This window comes from Dermacentor albipictus, chromosome 4 (genome assembly GCF_038994185.2).
Source record: "Dermacentor albipictus isolate Rhodes 1998 colony chromosome 4, USDA_Dalb.pri_finalv2, whole genome shotgun sequence".
Taxonomy (NCBI): Eukaryota; Metazoa; Arthropoda; class Arachnida; order Ixodida; family Ixodidae; genus Dermacentor; species Dermacentor albipictus.
Genome location: NC_091824.1, coordinates 54,702,897 through 54,725,953, shown reverse-complemented (window position 1 = coordinate 54,725,953; position 23,057 = coordinate 54,702,897). Strand labels below are relative to the sequence as shown.

Sequence of the window (23,057 nt, the reverse complement as noted above, 5' to 3'; positions counted from 1 at the left end):
CTTCGCTGGAGTTGTCTAAGCATGCGTAAGGATGCCCCCGAGTTTCAGTTGGCCCGCCCCAAAATTTAAGTTCATGGTCTACCATATTTCAGTTGGCGCAGTCAAAAACTTCAAGTTGGCCCACCCCTAATATAGGCGCCCCGTGCATTTTCCGTGGAGCCCTGTGTATTCCTATGGGTGTTCTCTCTGATGAATTTTATTCTCTCTTGGCTCGATTCTTTCTTATCGCTTATAACGCTACCACTCTTCTATATTTACGCTATTATTACGATTAAAGGTCTTAGCTACGCAAATTACGCATTTTTGTGCAAATACGAGGCATTACACTTTTCGCGTAACGGACATACTTTGCTGGGGTACTCGCCAAAGAATGCTTACGCATCAAAAGTCGCACTTTCCCTCAAGAGGCGAGGCATCGACGACAATGGCAAGGTATTAGACGACTATGCGAAGTAATGTTCATAGTTTTATCGACGGCACATATTTTAGTATACATTCGTTTACTAAATGAATTGAGAAGCAAGGTGTCATGCTTGCTCAGGCAGACATGAACGCATCTCACTCGATGGCCACGAACAGTCGCTGTCACAATGCAGGCTCAATGAAGAGCGCCGGTGGTGGGGAGCAAACACTTCGAGCTACCTCTCGCTTCGTGGAGCCTCGGAAGATTGGGATTATGTGGCTTCCAACACTGGGCGCGCGAAATATGGTGCGCGTAAAGCCGCCAGCCATATCGGCTCGGCCTTAGCCTTAGCATCCGCCGCAGATTACCTACAAGATACGGTGCGTATGACCACGTAAGGGCTCGGCCACACGGGCAGTCAATGCGCTGCCACAGCTGGACATGAGCAGCTCACGTGCCCATACTCTGTAATTTATGACGTAGTGAGCGAGAGTAGATAGCAGGTGCAGTCCTCGTCAAACGTTTCCAGGCCACAGCGTGCACGAACACGTTGGATCTGGTGCGCTCTTGCGAGATTTGTATTTGATTCTAAAGGCGGAACCGCATGGTGCGATTTCAGGCGCGATTGACGCGCGGATGGTAGGACGCGCGCGTCATTTTGACGCGTGCCCAGCAGGATCCATCACGAAATCGCGCCGCCGCGTGCTGCTGCTCGGAGTAGAAAAAAACGCGTCGCGCGGGCGCGTCCACCAATCAGAGTTCAGGTAAGTCACGTGGCATTTGGTCACATGACATTTTGGTTATTTTTTTGCCACCAGATGGCCCTAGTCTCTGCGCATCTCGACGGAACCTCCTTGGCGGAACTTTTTTTTTTTTTTTCTCGGCAGAACTGGCGCGCGCGTCAAGGAAAATATGTGCTACCGTGATTTCGTTCGCGCATCGTGTTCAGCTAAAATGAACAAAGCAACCTTCAACGAGGCCCTAATAACTAAAGTGGAGAAGCGTCGCGTCTCATCGCTAATACTGGCAAGACAATTTGCTAATAATACCAGTGTATGGTGCTCGCTCTCTTCTCAACCAGGCAGCCCGCACCCACATGTACCTACTGACCCGCATTTTTTCTTGCTTCAGTATCAGCATCCCCCTTAATAGTAGCAGTCGCCTCTTCTGCTCGGTAGTAAGCGGCCGACCCTTCTTTTTATATGTGAAGTTGTAAACAAGCAGCGGCTTCTCAGCATGCGGAAGATACATAGTCGCAGTTTCGCACACAATATTGCTGCTTGAAATTAAGCTTGATAAATACACCTCGCAAAGAAATGTCGCTGTCTAATTACACTCAGATTATTTTTATTGTAGTGTTCTGTAAGTTTAAGGGCATATTATATATGCGGTAAAAGAGACAATACATGTCGTTGAGAGTTATGTTGCCTGGCAACCCGGAAAACGCGGCGCGATAGCGCCGCTCCTTTTTTTCGTACGGGTGCTCACGCGTCGGCGGCAACGCGGGCGTTTGCCGCCCGTCGCGTTTTTCGCTCGCGAAAAACGCGCCATGCGGTTCCAGCTTAAGAGCTCCAAGGTTCTGAGGCAAAGGGACATTATTTGTCACCACCGAAATCATTTGAGTGGCAGAACTGCTTCAGGAGTCCGTGCCTTTTGCGTAGTCGTCAACGTGTTCACGCACGATGTGGCTGGTGAATTTTTGATAGGGGACTGTACATCTCTATCTGACGTGTCGATAATATTAAAAACTGTGTCATATCTTGGCGTAAAATAAAAGATGAGCTGTTCTCTTCCTCTCTTTGACGAAGAACACCACACGGGCTTTTTAACCTCTCTGTTTTTTTCGTCTTCACTTGGTCGGGGTGCAAAGTTCTTTGTTTTGTTCTCTGACCACGTTAGCGGATTCATTTAAAGAAATCTTCCACTAATTAACGGTTTGTCAGACCACGCTACGTTGTATGCAAATGAGCTGGAATGAGAACAGATGTTTGCTTTCAATAGAAAACTTGACTAAGAACTAAACCCGCTCTGGTGGTGGCCAGGTTGTTCGAGCATTCGATCCATTTGCACGAAACAGGGCGGACAAATTATATCCGCGGTTTTTTTTTTTTGCTAAATTCACAGTCGAGCAAGTATCTCACGTTATCGAGCAAACCTCTGCATTATATATAGCCATGATTAGGTTTCACGCTTCCAAAAGCACAAGGTTTGGGGTGGTACTGCCACTGAAGAGTTTCTATGAACTTGTCAAGCCGGCTACAACTTCGCAATTTTTCACCGCCTTACTTCCAAATGAATGTTGAACGGGAAAGCCGCGAAAGAGCGGTGGGAATCCCTTACCGAGTGCTTTCCACTGCATCCGAATGAATAGCTCTTGAATTGACAACAAAAAATCCTAAGAAGGCGTATTCTTCGATATGTGCTCTTTGCCTTTCTCTACAGCGTTTTTGTTGCCTTCTCCGCCGATTGACTTAGATGTATGTGCGCAACATCGCCAAGTAAGTCACAATCCCCTATAACAATCCTTTCGTTTTGCAACTGCCAAGACCAGAAATATTGCAAAGACAATTAGATGGACAGTGTTAAATTCATGTTTACATTTTAAGATGGTAATAAAACTCAAAGAAGGCTGTGGTTCGTTTGACTACAATATCGGGTAGGCTACCACGGACCGTTATTAACGCAGCTACATGACTCTATTCGACATAAGCTCACAAGCTCGGAGACTACTGCTGCAAACATCCTCTTGTTCCTCAGGGGCGAGGAAGATTTCCATACTTCTTATGGCATCTTACATATGTTATTCCCCTGTCACGGCATACGTGTAATGTTATTCACAGCGAATAAGATTACGTCTTGATGTTATTTTTGTTGTTTCTACACGGGCATAGTGAATTACATTCACAGCTAATGACAGTCGCCCATTGAATGATTTTCCCGATCTCATGCAAGCGTGGACCTATGTAATCTCGACGAAAGGGCCTTGGTAAAAAATTAGGAAATCAATAAGTTAAAAACGAAATGTAATCGAAGTAACGGTTGTCATAATTGCTGCTATGAACTTTTTTTAATAATTTCATGATGTATTGTACGATAGTTGAAGTAGCTTGTGCAGCTACATTCTTGTTCCCAGTCTCCGACTGGATGCTAGCACCTCTTGTCGGCCGTGTTTACAAACGCTCGTCAGTTTTTTTTTCCGCTATTTATGCATATTGTTTTCAGAGTGGTGCGGCGCTAAAGCCTATCGACCAACCACGGAAGCCAACTCTGCAGCTTTGTCAGCGGAGAATGAGTAGCGAAGAGCGCACTGGACCGACGTCGAAACGCGCGCGCTGCTGAAAGTGTGGGAGGACCACTTCGCCGATTTGCGCAGGGGGAAACGCAACCTGAAATTATACATGTCGATTGCCGACTGCCTGCGTGGCGATAAACATCGCCATCTATTGCGAATGCCCTGTTGTATACCCGTGTAGACAGGGAACGCAATACCGCAATGACACTTGGTATGAATGTGATTTAGTGTGAATGACATTACACGTGCCTTGTGACAGAGGTATTGTACTGAGCGAAAATTCAATCCTGAGCACACCTCTGCCCAAGAGTACACTTGGTCAAAACGCGTGAAGGCCTGCGGGATGTCCAGAGGGTTACCAGAAAGTGATGGCTGGGTTGTCATGGACGACCCCTTCTATTAGTCTTTTTTGCACTATCCGCATAGAACGGGCCTACATGCTTATATTTAATTTGAATGCGAGGCTATGCCCCGTGGCAACTCAAGCGGAAAAAAAGGTCGGACGGCGATTACGATACTCCCCAGCATAAAATTTGGGCGCAGCTTTGTGCTTTTTCATTTCGCGTTAAATTGGCTGGACCGGGCAATCTGTCTCGTACGGCACGTTCCAAGCAGAGCCCAATTTGGCGCGACAGCCTCGCTAATCAGGAGATCGCGAGAAGCAGCGGGTGGCTGAAGCGTGGGCGCGATTCACACCAGCCGCCGCAGACAGACGTCCGCTCATGCAGTGCTTTGGTGAACAGACGACGCGCGCTCGATGCGCGCGCTCTCACGCGAATGCAGTGGAGGCGAGCGAAAGCATCGAGAAATACTAACGACGCGCCCTACTCTAGCGCCATCTCTTAGACATTGTTGTCATAGTCCATCTGGCGCACTACTACACTTTCCTTCTCGCACTTTCACCATACCCTCCTCCCCCGTTTTCCTCCTCGCACTTTCTTCGCGCTCGCCGTCTTTTATCACCCGCTGCGCTCCGCGTTCCCTCTCGATCTTTCTCTGTGCTCGCTCACTCGGTTACGAGGTACGCCAGCGACTCTCAACGGAGAAACGGGCGCCTAAATGCTGCGCTTTCAAAAAATATTCATCAAAAAGGCTGCTGTGGTAGCGAAGCGCAAGAACTAGAGTGGGGAGGTCACGCGCCGCTGCCTTGATCTGAGAGGTGTGCTTTCTCGTGGTGTAGTTTCGTTTTTCCTTTCATTAGTCCTTCCCGCACGCTAGAAAACTTCATCGTGACCTAATAGATCAAGTGCTAATGTGACAGTGGTTGCAGAACGAAGACATACGAAACCTGCAAGACCGAGGAAGTGGCAAAGGCGGATGCTCTCCACGGGCCAATATTTAAGCGCTTCCATGGCCCGTTGCGCTAAAACTATTCAAGGAAGTTCATAACCCTTGGTGCTGCGCGTCGGATTCATTGGGAGATGGAAGTGACGCACATCGTGGTATTTTAAAGTGGAAAGTGTGTTTTACACGGGCTGCTTGTGCGCACAGGGCAACGCATGAGTGGCGAGTCGCTCATCTGCACTCTGAGCGTGGTAGGACAAACTAAGTTCGGCGTTCCAAGGGACGGCCTCTGCAACTTCCTGTTCTTCGACTCGATCTACCACACGAAAGCCCACGCTCTGTCTAGGCCGATATCATTGCCGCTGGAAAGGTTCCTGAATTTCGCCGCCGTCTCTAAAGACATGGACTACGGCTGCTCTGTGGATATAGGGTAAGCGTCCCGATGCACCCGCTGTCGATTTTATTGGACGCGGAAGAGACATATCGTACGGGCAAAGGCCGGGTTTCATATCCGCAGCTTTTAGAACTTCAGATAATTTAGCACCCGTCGGTGCTTTTCAAGCTGAAGTTACAGGCGCAGGATGAAAAAGTCAGCATGAAAAACATAGATGTCCGTCCGTCCTACGTCCGTCCTTATATTTATTAAAGGACTACCAACGCGAAATTTTCCGACTTTTCCTTGTTCGCACAAAGGAGAAGTCGTGGGTGTTGAAACACTAGGAAATGGGCTGGCATGTCCCAGAGTGCCTTAAACAATTTACTATGTTAACATTTTTACGAAGCAGTTTCCCTTTAGTTTGCCAGGAGGTGCATGTGTCGTAAGGGCACGACATCAAAAGTAGTGACGTAGAAGCAGGACATTGGGTTGTTTCGGTGCTCGCTCGCGCTCGATTTGCCGGTTTGCTATCCTAATACACGCCGCCGAGAGGTAACGGAACTTCTTTGAGATGGTATGTGGACTGCATACTCAGGCTTCAGATTCGTTCTGCTGAAGATGCCATTCAACCAGTTTTTGAGGACATTTACGAAAGCGTACGTAAGCGTGAAGACACGTGGAATCTATGGAATCTACGCCAAAAATTAATATTACTACATTGGCGCACATGTATTATGTATATATTTGCTATAGTACACGTATACATGCATTAGATGCTCGTTCATACGCTGCAGGAGTTTAGAATTCGTAGCCTTGCATTTCGATGTCGGCTAAAATGTAGGATATAGGTGCTCGGTTACGTATTCAATCAGGACGATTACGAAACGAAGTACGGGTTGCTTAAAACGAAAGCGATACATGCTGCCTCGGGTTAAACTGCGCTACGCACCCCTCTCTTTGTGACACCTTTTCGTATTATAAGTGAAATGTGCTGTAGCTAGATGTGCTGGGCAGCAGTTTATGGCTGTGGCCTTTTGGCCCACCAAGTTCCCCCTTGGAATGTTGTTGAGTAGATGAGCAAACCTAATTGAAGAACAGCGCTGTTCACAAATGGAGGGCTACGCAAGTTTATGAAATTGGGCAACAAACAAGCGGTCGTCCTAGCGGCTATGAGTTGTAGACAGACGCGGTTGCAATACGAAAGTCAAGGTTTCAACGAATAACTGCTGACAAATGCCATTTTTGCAAAATGTATCCGGCAAATAGATTCCACACGTCCAGGCCCACATCTCACGTGCGTGGTATACCACTGCGGCTGAAAACCCTTCCAAATAACGCGAAACGCTAGCAAATTTGTCTGCATTTCTGTGCGGAGAAAATCTGCGAAGCAACTCTGGAGTCAAATAGAATCGCTATACCCGAAAACTCCACTTTCTTAACAAAACAAAAAACTACCAACTTTATCCACAAATCTTCATGTATATATATATATATATATATATATATATATATATATATATATATATATATATATATATATATATATGCCTACTGGAGCAACTGATAGTCAAGGACAGCGACGCTATAAACGGGTGTTCTCAAGCACTTAACACGTCTTGGGGACCTGCTTTGCCTCTGCCCAAAATCTTTCCCTAAACCTTGCCACTAAGACAACCGACTACCTGAATTCAATGTACATCTAAGCCTAAGATCTACCAGAAGACGTTATAAACGCCCTTAACTGTATACCGCGCAAATCCTTCCGTATGCCCAAAAATTTTAAAGTTTTTGTTGAAGCTTTCGTTATATCTGAGCTTACACTCCAACACCTACGTTGTATCCGATGCATGTTCCTGCATATACTTCGTCGGCTCCATTGACGCCGGCGGTTGGCTCTGCATACCAACAGCCTGGCAGGAACGCTTTGCGGTCTATCCTGTGACATTTGATACCGACCATGCGACCCACCCCCCACCCCCCCCCCCCAAAAAAAAAGAAGAAGGAAAAAAAGTAAGAAGTGCAGAACGTTACTAAAATCAGGCACCTGGCACTCCTGAACGCTTTCTCTGGCTTAAGGTGTACCTGAAAGTATGTGAAATAGCGAACTGCCTCCATAGCAAATGTTCGTGCCACATTGCCAGTTGTGTCAGAGGCTCTTACTGTTTCTTGGGAAAGAACGGTGTACACTCATTTGACAGCCACTCTATCGTCTGAGCTGCGCATATGAAGGGGCAATGATTAAACATGCGGGAAAACCATTACACATTTTTGTAGGACGCTCACGATTGCGTTACTACAGGAATGAACATAATCCTTTACCCTCATGTATATAATAAAAAAGCGTCATGTTTTCCCGCATAGCACTTGAACACTTACGAGGCGACTTCGATATCCGCAGAGTTGGACTGTGAAAAATAAGCACAGCTTTTCTCTAGCTCTGAATCTCTCAGCATCTGCCTAGTCCTCCTCAAGGTGTTACTGATTAGTGTTGCGTCTGGAATATACCTAGTTGTCCGTGGCATATGTAGTACGAGTTACAAAGTCCTTTACATGAAAAAAAAATCAGATCAGAAATTAGCTGCATTCAGTGCAGCAGGCTGACTGATATGGATGGCGCATTCTCTTTTTAGTATCGTCACGTACCAAAACGCTGTCCTTTGTGTAGCTGTCTGAATTAAAATCAAGAAAAAGATGTTTCCTCCCCCATGCGATGCACAATTGTGAAATATACCATGACTACCGATTAAAATTAGGCTCACGTTCGCTGATGTCAAAGAATGCATTTGGAAAATGCCACAGAGTTACAAGTGTTTTTATTTCATTCCATGAGAAGGCTAGCGCCACATTTTTGCTATAAAGTGAGCTAGATTCACTTAGAACGTCCTGGAAATGTCGCACCTTACCGAATTTTAATGACACACTTTTTTGGCGGCAGCAACGTGCAAGCCTTCAGCGATGAACTTGACAAGCCGTGGGGGAAGAAGAGAATTAAAGAAATGGGCGACAAGAAGGTCATCGACTACGGCTTCCTAACATTGGATCAGTCACAGTCGTCCCCACAGAAAATACGAGCAGCTCTGAGTGCCCTCAAGGTATTTGCCAGCACGGACTCCTACTTGTAGTAGTACGGTTTGCTTTAATGCTACAGTGTTAAGGGCCCCATGCCGCCGAAAATCCGGCGGCGTCCTCAGCATTCCGCGTCCCGCGTCCAGCGTCGACCATATTTACGCGAAAAAGCACTCCGAACCACGCATGCCCAACCACGCAGGTCCTCCGTGTAGTGCAGAGATGTTACTGAGCTAAATAAATTTCTAAAAGCGAAATGCGTCAGAAAATTGTAAAGTATGACTCACACAATCTACAGACATGCTAGCGTCGGATTGTAATTTGAATATACGAGAAAATAATTCTGTTACACCGAAGCTCAAACCCTCTTTTCCAGCGTTTCTACCATGCCGAGACCAGCGCGCCCGATTCCTTGCGATACCTGCAGATGGCGCTCGTCTCCGCGTATTTCCTGCCCTCGCAAGAGGCCGCGTTTCTACCAGAAAGCGCGTGCATTCGTGTATAGCATTCGCCGACAGCGTTTGCCGGTAAACATTACGGTTACATAAGCTGCAGTGGCTGGGAAGTGTGAGAAGCAGTCAGGGATATTTGAATGCTATCGCTTTCCATTTTTAAAAGCGAAGCTTAACCGTTCCTAACTTTTTTTTCATATTCTGCATGTACGGTCGTAACGCCCATAGCGACAAAAAGGTGATGTCGTGGAACTATGACAGAACGAGCAAAGTGTTAAAATGCTTGAAGCAATATAAAGGGCAGGAAAATAAAAATGGACGACAACTCTAAATTGTTTGTTTGTACCGGTTCTGATAGCTTCGTGGTTGTTCCATGTAGGACCAAGAGCCAACGAAGAGTAGCTTATAAATGTGATGATATCGCTGGTTGGTGGCATTCCATGGTGATGTGGCGCAACGTAAATGCAAGACAGCAGGAGGAAGGTACAGGCTATGAGGACAAACGTTGTGATGGTCGAGTCCATCCGTGTGCGGTGCCTTGCATTTTGCTTGTGCCGAAACACGAAGACGAGAAGCTAAGAACTGCCAGTTATAGAGTATTACAAGCTTAGTTCTCGTAGGTTTCAGCAGGGGTGCAAGTCGAACGCTAGCATCACTGAGAGAGTGTTTTTTTACAGAAATGCCGAAGGAAACTTTCTGCCACTTTCCAATGGTGTTTCACGTTAGAGCGACATGCCATCTTTCTGGCTGGAACACTAACTTCAAAAAGGGGATTATACCTTTACACTACATGAGTATACTGATCTCACACGCCACCAAAAAGCGTGCGATATATGTGCTACCTCCAAATTTCAAAGCGTGTTTTAATTGAGACAAGCAGTTTGAGCTTTGTTAAGCACCAGATGTAAGCGAAAAGGAAGAATCATCTGGACATCATGCATGAATGTCTCCAAGCAAGAAACGAATAAAAACTAACACGAATGCTTTATAGTAGGAAATGCTTGAAAGTAAGTGATAGAACTTCCTAAAATGAGTTTTTAAAAAAATAAAATCTCATTCCATAAAAGTCACTGTAAGGACGGGTCGCCTTACGGGTACTGAATTTATTCATCTAGTCTGTGGTTTGTACTGTTACACTACGCATCCCATGTTGAGTGAAACCAAAGAAAGTTGCGTTCCGTCTCTGCCCCTTCCCCTGTCTCCAGCAACCCGCGGCTACTTTGCTGCTGGCCACGGTGTGACCAGTAACACATAATTTACTTGTAAAGCAGATCTTTGAGGCTTCGTATTTCTCCATCGGTGCATAATAGTGACTGCGTGCGGATCAGGCAAAAATTTTGGCTCACCGCCAGGACTACAGAAAGACGTTTTTGACGTCTTTACTGTTTCGTACAGGAAAGGACAAAAATATGTTAGCGCTCATCACAATTGTGCGCTATAACGTCCCGTTAGACAATGACAACTAGAGTTTTACGACAGTCTGGGTCCGAACGCATTGCCCTTGTGTGGACGAGATAGTACAGCTCAATATGTCTGCTTCAAGCAGAGCACAAAGTTAGTACTGTTATATATTGTTATATTTTATTTTGATGATGTGTTTTGAGAACTTGTATACGTTGTGGCTGCTTTCCCCACCTATTATTTCTGATCAAAGCAGATGTTGCCAGCTGCCACAACATGTTTCGAAGGGTAACGTTGGCAAGGAAGCAGCCAAAAGTGCTGTATTTGTTAGTACAGACGCCAAAAAATTAAGAAATAATATAGGATGGCTGTTTAAGGCAAAATAGGGCACGAGAAAATTGAAAATGGAATTCTTTTTTCTAAAAGAAATCCAATGTGAAATATTACAATTTTCTCAGCGCTTGGCTAGAGGTAGTTACCGCGATGAAACAAATGAGGCACTACAAACAAGGCGCAAAAGAAAACACGGTTTGATCGTCCCGAAATACTTTTTTCCTCATCACTTGTTAGTTGAATTAGTGGCCTGTCAAAAAGACCCATGCCTACAACGCTAAATGCTATGAGCCCCTATCCTACCCGCATCAGAAGGCAGGAGGAGGAGTCCTTGAGAAGCGTAGCGTTCCCCACGCTTATGATCACTGATTGAGTGAATAAATGTTTTATGGCAGGGCTTGTCTTAATACGGAGCTTGGCAAAAAGAAAGTGGTTCGGAAGTAGTGGACGCGTTCAAGGAGCAGGATCTACTTCCATTGTAATAGCTCTCATTTCTTGGCGAAAGCCAGGAGATAATCTAGGGCTTAGCGATGGTCCTCTAGGCCACCCACCAGTCAGATCCATCCCTCGGAGCTGGCTGTTTATTCCTGGCAGAGATGCTTTCTCAGCATCGCTTTGTTCACCGGACTATCCCACAGTAGTCGTTCCGCGGAGGTGAGTGCGGGTTGTTTGCACTCGGGGCAGGTGCGGCTGCAGTTGAGGGAACCACGCATGTCTTCGACAGCGTAAGCATCTTGCTGAGTACCTCCAATATGCGGACGACCTAGAGGAAGGAGCAGAAGAAACACGTGAGTGTCAAGTTGCGCTTTGTTCATTAGTCGTTGTTGTGAGCAGAAATTCGAAACGAGACAATGCTGCATGAAATATTAAAAAAAAAAGCTGCCAATACATTTACAGAATATTATCAGCTGCGCTTCGGTTCTGCACGAACAGAGTTCTAAGATGGCTCAATAATCCGCAGGCTGTTACCCAAAAAGTCAAGGAGGTGACAGGCAAGACCGGCGTCACGGTGCTGGGCCTCTACAGCAAGCACGTGGACACTTGCCAGAGAATTTCCGATATAATCGGGTGAGACAAAGCGTCTCATTTTTATTCAGCGGTACAGAGTAAGCGCAAAGCGTATAGTCATCGCATCGGGACACAAAGCAAGCACTTGCTCGTAACGGCGGCACCAAAAAAAGTTTTTTGACTGGGTTTGACGTCCCAAAACCACGATATGATAATGAGGCACGCCACAAAGGGGTACTCCTGATAAATTGTGACCAGTTGGAGGTCTTCAACTCGCACATTAATCCAAGTACCGATGAGCGTTCTTGCATTTCGCCGCCATCTAAAGACGGCTGTCGCAGCCGGGATAGAGCGCTAGACCTCGAGCTTAGTTGATGCATTTTTAGTGGAAAAGCAATACCTGGGTTATTGGGCCTTTTGCCGGGGTCCGACGGCAGTGGCACATTTAATGGCAGGACCGCTAAAATGTAAGTATAGTATGTATCAGATTGATGTATAGAAATAAATGTGACAATGTACGGAAAGTGCTTACGTCTAAATATCCAGGAATAATAAACTAAGATTTGAAAAGAATATTCGGATTCGAACCCAGGCGCCCTCGAGGAAGCTTTGCAGTGAGAGCCAGAGGTGTGACCTATACTCCGCACCAGCAGGCGTTGTCGGCGATACGAAGGAGCGCCGAGATCGCGCGGATTGCCTAGCGATTCGTGACGTCACGAGAGGGGGGAGGCTTGATGCAACTGTGGCGCGGTGCGCCTAGTGGTTCGTGACGTCATGGGAGAGGGTTCATACTTTGTATATAAGAGTGCGCGTGCGTTGGCTAATCTCAATTGCGTGTTGCGAAAATTGGGGAGCCCGCAACACTTCCGGGGGCTACTGAGAAATCACTAAAGGCAACAGCTTGGGGGACTACATAGGGGACTACTTTAAGAAACTACATTAGGAAACGAAAGGGAATCGTGATAGTTTCCCAATGGTGTGCCCCACTGTGCCGTGGATCATTATCAGACTGTGGTCTTGGCCCGTAAAACCCTAAAATTTATTTTTCATGGTTGTGGGACGAAGGTTTGTGAATTTCAAATGAGTTTTCATGAGCAGAACAATGTGATGTAGTCACATTGCACATCTAGGCTTTGGGTGTGTCTTCCGTAAGGAGGATTAAATCATCAGCGCAGAGAACGCGCGCCAATTAAATATTAGTTGTAGACATTATGAGGAAAGGAAAAGCTGTACTTACTTACTTAATGGTAATGGTATGTGAGTGTCGCAACGTCTTTTATCCTTGTGCCAATGAAATCGATGGGTATGCGTACACATGTGGGCATCGTCTTTTACCTCTGCAGGACTGGATCTTGATCCACACGATCGAACAACTACCCCAATATCGAAGGTGACTCATGATCAAAATTAAGAACGCATACCACTTCTCCGGCCAGGGAAAGAGCTTTTGCTCCTCTCGCTTTCATGAGGACGTTGCTTGGTGAAAACATCCCACCACCGAATAAGTTCCAGTAGCACATTGTTGATGTTGATTCCTTTTCAACGTGAACATCATAACGCAGATGACAATCATGATTATGATGGCGATAATGGACCTCTGTCATCATTATTCCGCTGGTGCGCATTGCGTGGAAATTCGGGGCCAGTCGTTCTCGTCTTCTTTGGTGATTGATGTGAAACACAGCCAAAATTTCATTTTCATACTGTTTTATTTTTACTGCGGCGCATTTTTTTAGAAAGCCCATCAAAGTCACTCGAATCAGGTCACAATAGAATAATTAAACGCCTAGGCAGGTATTATTTGTACGAAGAACCAAAGCAATCAACCTACGCATTCAACTAATTAAGATATTTAATTAATAGCTGCAATCCTTACGGCACATGTTTATAATAGAAAGTTTAAGGAAATCGCCATAACACTGTAGTTACGTGTTTGGATATTTCGAAACGGTCATGTAAGCCTGAGTGTTTGGCTTTAAACTATTCCTTGAATTAACCCGATCACTCATGCAGCAATGCGAAGCGCGGCCCTTAGTGCAACCTTATTTTGATGTAGCAGGGATGCGTAATAAAAAAAGCTGCCGTCGCATTTTCCTCTACACGCGATCTTTAAACGATTGGTGCTGCGCGAATCTCCATAGTGAATGCATAGTCACTTCAGCACCAAGGGCTAGAAGGACAGCTTTATCGAGCCTTATTGCCTGGCTTCCTCTTGCACCCCCATGCTATATGAAATGCGTAATCAGATAAATTCAAAGTATAATTTGGGGCCAATTATTACGGCTTACACGGACGTTTTGAAATGTTGAAACCAAAACTGGACCTTCGTGGCGATGTCGTTCAACTTTCCAATAAAAACATGCGCCGTAAAGCTTCGAAGTGATAGCTCAATTAAAGTAATTTGTTTATTTAATGAATTCATTGCTTGAATATTTCTTGCCTATGATGTCTGCCTGTGCTCACTGTCTGCAGTTACGTAATTCGAGTAACTTTGATAGCTTGTTAAAAATGTTTTCGAAGGATTAAGAAACAGAGTGCAAAGCAACAGCTACCGCGTATATAATTTTTCATGTAAATCTGCAATGTGTACCGATAGTAAGCACATTCAATGAAAAAAGAAAATATTTTGTTGAATGTTGTTCAGTAATTTGGGAGTAACACAATCAGAACATTGGAAGTGAGTTTCCCCACCAAGCCCTCTATGGCTTCATTTGGAACTTATACAAGACCGTTGTCGTCATAAGTAGCCGTGGGTTTGCATTGCGTTTGCTTTACTTTACCGATGCGTTACCCTTGTAGCCGGATATCTAACATATATGTCTCCTCCGACTGAAGTTTCAAAGGAAAGCGAATAACATGCCAAGCTTTTTCTTGGCCCTCTGTTTCTACTCCAGCCCAACAAATGGCGCTTGCTGCATGCCATTCAGTGTCGCATGAAGATATTTAGCCAGGAACTTCCTACTCATTACCAAAACACCAGAAAAAAAAAACGTTTTTCATTTTTTGACTGTAGGCAACTCTCGTCCATTAAAGAGATATAGTTCAACTATACTGGCGCACATAAACAGAGTAGCCTGATAAAAAGCGTACCTCAATGTGTGCCTCCACAGTCCGGTGTGGGATAACGTGGGGTAATGCTCATCGATGCGCCGTCTCTCCGGCTGTGCAGGCAAGAGTTCAAACCATCGGCAATAGTAATCTTGGGCCACATCTCCTATTACGATTGGACGTTTCCTGGGTGCCACATCCTTCCGCCAAATCTGTACGGCGTTGAGCCACAGGTGCTGAAAAGTTTCGGCTACGGCCACTTATTCGTGAGTACCGCTTCCCGGCGCCTTTTCTTCGATTGTTTTATGGAGAGTTGACTCTCCTAGTGCGGTGGACACAGGAGCCGACATTTACAATGTGTTCCTTCCAATGGGTATACAACACCGAATCTGCCCGAGGGTGGTCTCTTCTTTTGGGGCCTAAAGTGGAAGCCAGGGTTGCATGCGTGATAAATAGGTAGAAAACACTTCAGGAATATCAAATCAATGTTTACTCCGAATAGACGCTCGTTAGGGATAAACGAAAGAGTAGGAAATGGGCTGAAACCAACCATCACGAATGTTCTGCTTCAGATTCTCTTACGTCGTAACAAGTGGCAGCGCTTGAGGGAGGCGATGCTCTTTTAGTGCAATAGCATTATAGGCCGACTGCACGTCCTCTGTAGGTATTACGTTTCTTTTACAAATGTATAGGCTGCCTAAAGCCAATGCATTTTCACACAGCATCTCAAAGCGCAAGCTGCCACGACGTAAGAATACGAGGAAATTGCACGTGACGCAAGTGTCAGGCGTTTTTAAAACGTTATTTGAACAAAGACAAAACCAGCATGATATGTTTCAGAAATCCTCATAAGACTGTTAGCCTAGACGTGTCCATTCAATTACATTGTTCTCAGTGTTTAAAATGCTCTTGCCTGGATCTACCGTTATCCTATTATTATCCTGTTATCCTGTTATTTTGACGACCGTATCTTGTGGTACGTCCATATTGACTACATAATGAAGCGTTTACGAACGGTAGCAGCTCAGTTATACACGCCTAAATTTAACACGCCTGTTAAGTTCCGAATGTTTGTTTTTAAGGCTCTAGGCCAGTCTGTGCTCGGATAAGGTATTTTAGTTTTTGGTTCCTGCTCACAAACGAGAGTATATGGAGTGGATAAGCTATTTCATAGGATAGCTGCGTGCATACTGTATGGTACCGCCTATTATTGTTCAGACAATGACGTAACAAGTAATATTGCAGGTGCTGAGTCCTTTTCGGATCTGTTTGTACAAGTGATCCTTCTTCGTAATATTTTCTCGAATCGCCACAATATAATACAGAGTAAACGTAAAACGCTAAGAAAAACATGCCTTTATCAGTTACCGCGGGTATATACGAACTATGGTAAACAGCGTCGAGAATATTACGTTCTTTTTTATTTTAACCAGTTACCGAAAGAAATTCAATAGCATTCCCGAAAAGAAGCCGAACAACAAATTGAAGCATGGTTACTTCATCCTCAAAATTCTTCACAGGTATTGTGTGCTTATGTTTTTTAAACAGTTCCTATCATTATTTACACTTTTGTCTTGTAAACAAAAAGATTGTGATCTTTTTTATTTATGTGTTTCTTTACCTTTTCCCAAAGAAATAGAGGGAAATTTTATTTTTCAAATTAGTTTTTTTTCTCATGCTACTAACACAGTAAAACATTCCTGTTCAGTATTCTCTTCAAGCTGTTGCGATATGTAACATATACGTCACACTTCTTTTGCTAGCAGCGAGCTAGCACCTCATGTATGCCGTGACCCACCCACAAGCGACTTGCGCTTATGCGGGCACGATATGCGTAATGAGTTGTGAACTGCTGAAATAAAGATGTATGTATGTATGTATGTATGTATGTATGTATGTATGTATGTATGTATGTATGTATGTATGTATGTATGTATGTATGTATGTATGTATGTATGTATGTATGTATGTATGTATGTATGTATGTATGTATGTGTGTATGTATGTATGTATGTATGTATGTATGTATGTATGTATGTATGTATGTATGTATGTATGTATGTATGTATGTATGTATGTATGTATGTATGTATGTATGTATGTATGTATGTATGTATGTATGTGTTTCAAAAAGCTACTTTGGCACTACAGAAGCATGTATGTCTTCACGTCCAAATTAGGAGACAACTGGGCTGCTGTGTTAAACGACATATGTTTCATCCCAAGATCGGTCGAGCATTTATTTACAATAGTATAGGCAGATTTCACCAACATTGGCATAATCTAACAGAAAGATCGAGATGTGTTGATCACACGCGAGTCTGTCACATTGTGCACATAATCGTGAAAGATACGAGGTAAAGCAAGGTCACTTTGATAAATGAGGGTGTTCGAAGTCGGCCGTGACACAAGCGCGCATAGCTGTTGAGACGTCACAGTCGCATTCTGAGTATGCTATGTTATGCGGTGCTAAGTTCTGTGCGGGCCTATGTAAATTGACTATTTATCGCTGTTACTATCTATTTAGGACAGAAAACAGGAAACAACGATATCCGGTCACCCTTTCCTTGACACTTGTGTAAAGGGCACGTTTGGTTAGGTAGAAAACTGCAATGGATCCTCTCGTTCAGCCGAGTATGAGTGTGGCGAGATAGATGCTGATGAAAAATTCCTACACCGGGTGCAGTGCTTACGATGCGTATTCTCTGTTTAGAGACAATGAGTTGTGTGGTTCATCTCGCATATCCCTATTTTACAATTAGAATAATTTTTATAAAGGTTTAATGTCTTACAAGTTTTGGAATAACATTCAGGTCTTATTGAAGAAATATTTGTGGCTAAATGACTTCACCGGTGCGACAATATTACGAGTATTTAAGAACCGGATTGTCGGGTGTAAAACCTCTCGAGCACCGAGCTTGGTGCACTTCAAAAAACTACGGATGGTTAAAATAATTGCGGGCGTCCTCGTAATGGCTTCTATATAGCCTGTTGCTTGGGACCGTTAAGGCCTTGAGTATGACCTTTCATAAACTTCCTTGAGCAAATATCCGCGCAGTTTTCTAGATGTTGAAAATTATTGGCCCTGCACTCTTCGTATTATCATGTTCCACCCAACCAACGTCGTCCTTGCAGACATCCCTTTTCCATCCCGGCTCACCCTTCCATCTGAAGATTGGAGCTTGCTCTCTGTGACTAGATTTCCAGCATGCTCGCTCTGACTAAATTTCCTTGTTTTTCTTTCAGAAAAACAAAATAGTAACAGTGATTTCATAGGCACGGGTTCGCTTCGTGGTTGACCACTGTGGCTGTAGTGTGCTTCGACCAAAACGCCAGTTTGACTTCGTCAAAATAGACCACTGCTGCCACAAGAAACAGCACCTCCCAGGACAGACAATAAAAGACCGAAACAAACGTCCTTTTCATCAGTTTGTCCTGGTGTCCACTTTGATTTGCTGTAACATGAAACACCAACCAACCCAGTTTCAAACCAAGATCCTTCTCGCGCACTGACTGATGTTTTTTTTATCTTATTCACCAGTCTGGTCGTGCTGAACCAAAATGAAGCTTGGAAACCGCAACAAAGGAAGCAAGGCAGACCCTGCTCCACGGTGACAGCTTGACTAATACCCACTACATACTGTTGGATACGGAACCTTTTCCTGGCATCACCCAAGTTCACCGACCACTTCCAATCGTCGTGGCATTCCAATCATGGGGCGCAGGGGCGCGTCTATCACGTTGCCGGACCCGTGAAACAGGTTGACGAACCCCGACTCATGCGCCGCACGTCGAGCTATTGTCTCCCCCTGCTTCACTCTTCCCGAAAGTGCAACGGGAGCCTGGCGTGGTTCCTTGTAGTTGATCTTGGTCCCGAGCAAACCTATTTTGCAGCTCTGAAGGTCGTTCGAGAACAACCCCTCATCTCCAGCTGAGCGCTTGCAGGCCCAGAGTCAACGCTGGTGGCAACTCACCCATCGGACAACAGAGCCCTTTGAGCGACTCCATGGACTGAATGTGGCGGCACTTGCACGGGGTGCCTACCACTGGAAGAAAATGACACCTGAGCTGGCTCGACGATTGGCCCAGAATGACGTGATCCCAAGACTACAAAGGGGTTAAAAGCGAGAGACAGGGAGAAGAGACATTCATTCATTCATTCGTTCATTCATTCATTCATTCATTCATTCATTCATTCATTCATTCATTCATTCATTCATTCATTCATTCATTCATTCATTCATTCATTCATTCGGTCGTTTGTTTTTCCGTTCGTTTATTCTACTTGCCACGGGCCGCAGCGTTGCATCTTCTTCCGGCCGTCGATGAGTTTATGACTGTTCATTACCGTTTGTTATTGCCTTAAATAATGTAAATCAAACTTCATTTCTCAAAATCCTCCTCAATGTCGGCCAACTCCCGCACTCGATGGCAAGATCCAATAACTGGTGGCAACGATAAGGATTAACCTTCGTCCAAAGAAGTCCTGAGGAACTGGGGAAAACTAAGAAGCAAGAACCTTCGACCCAGGGAGTCCTGAGGAACTGGGAACAGAGAAGAAGAAAGTCGTCGTCCCAGGAAGTCGAGGGGAACCGGGAACAACGGACCGATGAACCAGATGGCGTACTCCTGCATCCGTGAGTGAGCGCGTAATTTTTTCCTTTTGATTCGCCAGACTTGAAATTTTGCGTGTTTATTTTGAGGGTTCTAGGAATCGGGAATCGGTTGCATATCTTGTGTTTGCACAAATTATTTAAGGAAAACAGTTCTAACCACCAGTCGCGGCAGCTGCCATGGATCTTAGAAGGTTGACGAGGGCAGACTTATTATTGTGTGATGAATTCGGAGTTGAGACTTGTGAAAAGATGAAAAAGCAGTTGGCAATGATGATGAAAGCATTAAAATTGCTTGGTAGTTGATACAAGAAACACGGGAGCGTGATCATCAAGAACGTGAGAGTTAGCGTGAGCATTAGCGAAAACGGGAAAAGCACGAGAAATAGATGGCAGAGCTACAGGTTCAACTTCAGAAATCGCGTCCAGCGGCGGGCAGTGCAGGGGACAATCGTAGCTGATCAAGCGAGTCGAGCCATGTTGGATGCACCAGTGAATAAAACTGGACAAGCTTGGGGAGGGCATTGCCTTATTCTTGGTTCATTTCGAGAGAACTTGTGAAAGGTGTAATTTCGCTCAGAGCACCTGGTCACAGCACTTGGTGACTTTGTTGCCTTGTGAGGCAGCGAATGGAGTCGCAAGATTGGCGGCGAATGACGTGAAAGGCTACGGGAAAGTAAAGACAGCGCTGTTGAGGAGGTACCAAATTTCCCCGGAAGCATTTAGGCAGCGATCCAGAGAAGCGAGCAGAAAGTACGAAAAGGGCTACTGAGAATTTTCGTACGGTTTGAAAACAAACCTTGTTGAGTGGCTTAAGGGTGCCGAAGTCTACGAAAGTAGAGACAAACTTATAGAGTGTATTTGTCTCGAACAATTCTACCCCAGCATTCCACAGTCAGTGAGGTTTCGGGTGCAGGAGAGAGATGGCCGTAGACACGGTACATAAGGCGGCTCGGCTACCTCATGAGTAGGTGATGCGACGAAAACTTGCTACCGACGACGAGCGTTCAAGTGGCAGGAATAATCCGAGAACGTATATCCACCACAAAAAAGAGACACAGGTGAAAGCTACCGAGAGGGCCGAGTCGATGAAAAAATCACAGGAAGGGAACAACGATAAAGGAGCTAACGGCCCTCCGGAGGAGGGGCAAAGAAGATTGATACGCGAGAGTTCAAGAAGAGGCAACCGGTCCTACGTTATCAATGCCAGGGCCTAGGTCACGATGCCTCGGATTGCAAAAAAAAGCCGGTAGTGCTATCCTACGCGGGCGGAAGCGACGGAAGCTTGATCCAACGAAAACTTGGACGAAAGCTTCCGTCCATACGTCCAGGAGCTATGGATTAGCGGAAAAACCTGTAAGGTATTAAGGTACATTGGAGCAACCATAGACCTAGTTCACCCTTCTTTTGTAAGCGCCGAGGACTATACAGGGAAGGTAACTCGGATCGAGTCAGTTCTAGAGTAACACAGCATGTGTGTGCCAATAGCACGAGTGGCAATTTCCGGCCCTTTCGGACAACTAGACAGAGGTAGGCGTTTCGAAAACGCTACCAATGGACTACCCGTATCTCTTTTCAAACCATTCGAAGCGTTTGTTAAGGGAGCGCGGTCAGGAGTTCAGAGAAGGAAGGGTGCAGGCATTAACTCGCTCTCGAGCACGCCAAATCGCCGCTCAGCTGACCGAGGAGCCCAGCGCAGCGGTGGCGGAAGGCGAGGAAGGGCATTCCCTAGCAGAACCTCGTCCAAAGGAGGAAAAAGAATACAGTGTCACAGCAGAGGTGCCAATTAAAATGATCCTCGTAGAAAACTCGCGTAGCGAAGAGAGGTCGTCAGTGGAAGCAACAGAAAGGAAGGGCAGCTCTGTACTTTCACAGGCCTCTGGGGGCTTTGACAGGTCTCCCCAGGTGGACAGGGAATCGCTCAGCGCGGAGCAACAGAGGGACCAGACTCTGACACGTTTACGCTACAAGCGAAAGAGGGCAAAGCTAGGCGTATCGTTACCATCCACGAAAAGGGATGACTGCTGTATAGACAGTACCGAGATCGCAGGGGCGGTATCGTCGACCAGTTAATCGTTCCGCATTGTGATCGCAGAGTAATCATTCCGTGACCCCTTAATCACGGAGCCATTCCGTCGGCTGGTGATAAACACAGTTGGGCCTTTGCCGCCGAGCCGATCAGGGTGCAAGTACCTTTCGACCATGCTCTGTCCCGCTACAAAGTTTCCTGAAGCGATTCCTTTCAAGGAACTGAGCTCCACCGAGATTGTCGACGCTTTGGTGTCTGCGCTAGCGCGAATCGGTTTTGCTGCAGAGATTGAGGCTCACCAGGGTACGCTATTTACAAGTGCTTTAACCACAACGTTCCTAGAAAGGCATATTGTGCGGCTGATACACAGCTCCGTGTACCATCCACAATCAAACAGCGCTGAGAAGATGCACTCGATGCTTAAGAGAGTGTTACCTGCATTGGCCCATGAACACAAAGCAGACTGCGAGGACTGCTTACCCGCAATCCTGTTCGCGTTGAGAACGGACCCACATAAGGCACCGGGGTTCACTCTTTCCGAGATTGGTTACGGTCGGACGATCCATTTCCCCCTCAGAATGGTAATAAAAGTGTGGGAAGGAACAGCTGAAAGCCACATGGTGGTGAGTTACGTTTTAAAATTGCTGAATCGCTTAAGTGTCTCGCGAGTACTGGTTGAAAAAAGCCCTAAAGAGGCCCAGGAAACCGTGAGGGGTACTATGACAGAAATGCGCGTAGGCGAATATTTAAGGGAGGCGACAAGGTCATGATCCTAAGGCCCTCACGAAAAAACAAACTTGATGTACGGTGGGACGGACCCGTAAGGTTTACCCAGAAGTTATCGAATACTAACTACACCCTAGAAGTTCCCGGAGAGAGGAATAAAGGAATAATTTACCACTGCAATTTAATGAAACCTTATTATGGAAGGGAAGATGTGAACATGGTGGTAAACGCGTCTGGAGAAGTAGTGGTTGAACTTCCAGTTTTAGCAACAGTGACAGATGCGGAACGCTTCATAGAGGAAACCTGAATCGGTCTGTAAATCGACTGGGTCTTGAGGCCGATCAAGTAAGCGACCTCCTGAAACTCTTTGAGGAATTTCGCCAATGCTTCAGTAGCCGACGCTCATTACTCATGAGATTGAGTTGACATCAGACAAGCCCGTCCAATCCAAACCGTACCGGGTCTCACCTTGCCTGCGAGAAATAATGGAAGTAGAGATCAAACGAATGCTCGATTTGGGAATAATTGAGCCAGCACACAGTGATCGCACTTCCACGATGCCTCTCGTAGAGGCGATTGGGAAAGAGTCGAGTCCATGTGTGGAATATAGCAAATTGAATGCGATTACCAGGGACCAACTTTACCGTATACCTAACACAGAAGAACGAGTTGAACGGATGGGTGGGGCCCAGTACATTTCAACAACCGACTTAGTTAGGGGCTACTGGCAATTGCCCATGTCAGAAAGCTCAAGTCGCTACGCAGCATTCACTTCCCCGTTTGGCACATTTCGACCACTAATGTTAGGTTTCGGGCTTAAGAACGCACCGTTTAGCTTTTCCAAGCTGATGGATACTGTTTTGAAAGACCTACAAGATTACGCTATCCCCCTACTTAGATGATGCGGCCATTTTTTCTAACAGCTGGAACGATCACACGGAGCACTTAAGGAAGGTGCTGGCACGTCTACGAGACGCCGGTCTCAAGGTAAAGGCCGAAACGTGCAACTTCAAGTGGTCGCAAGTT

General features: G+C 45.7%; 1 protein-coding gene across 1 annotated transcript in view; it reads left to right on the top strand.

The window, feature by feature from the left end:
* LOC135909138 (uncharacterized) overlaps positions 1-23,057 on the top strand; it is a 73,900-nt gene that overhangs the window by 31,321 nt on the left and 19,522 nt on the right. Inside the window, exons 4-7 of the mRNA XM_065440955.1 lie at positions 5,187-5,409; positions 8,291-8,447; positions 11,569-11,675; positions 14,785-14,929. Coding sequence (XP_065297027.1) covers positions 5,187-5,409; positions 8,291-8,447; positions 11,569-11,675; positions 14,785-14,929 — 632 coding nt within the window. The remainder of the gene's footprint in view (positions 1-5,186; positions 5,410-8,290; positions 8,448-11,568; positions 11,676-14,784; positions 14,930-23,057) is intronic.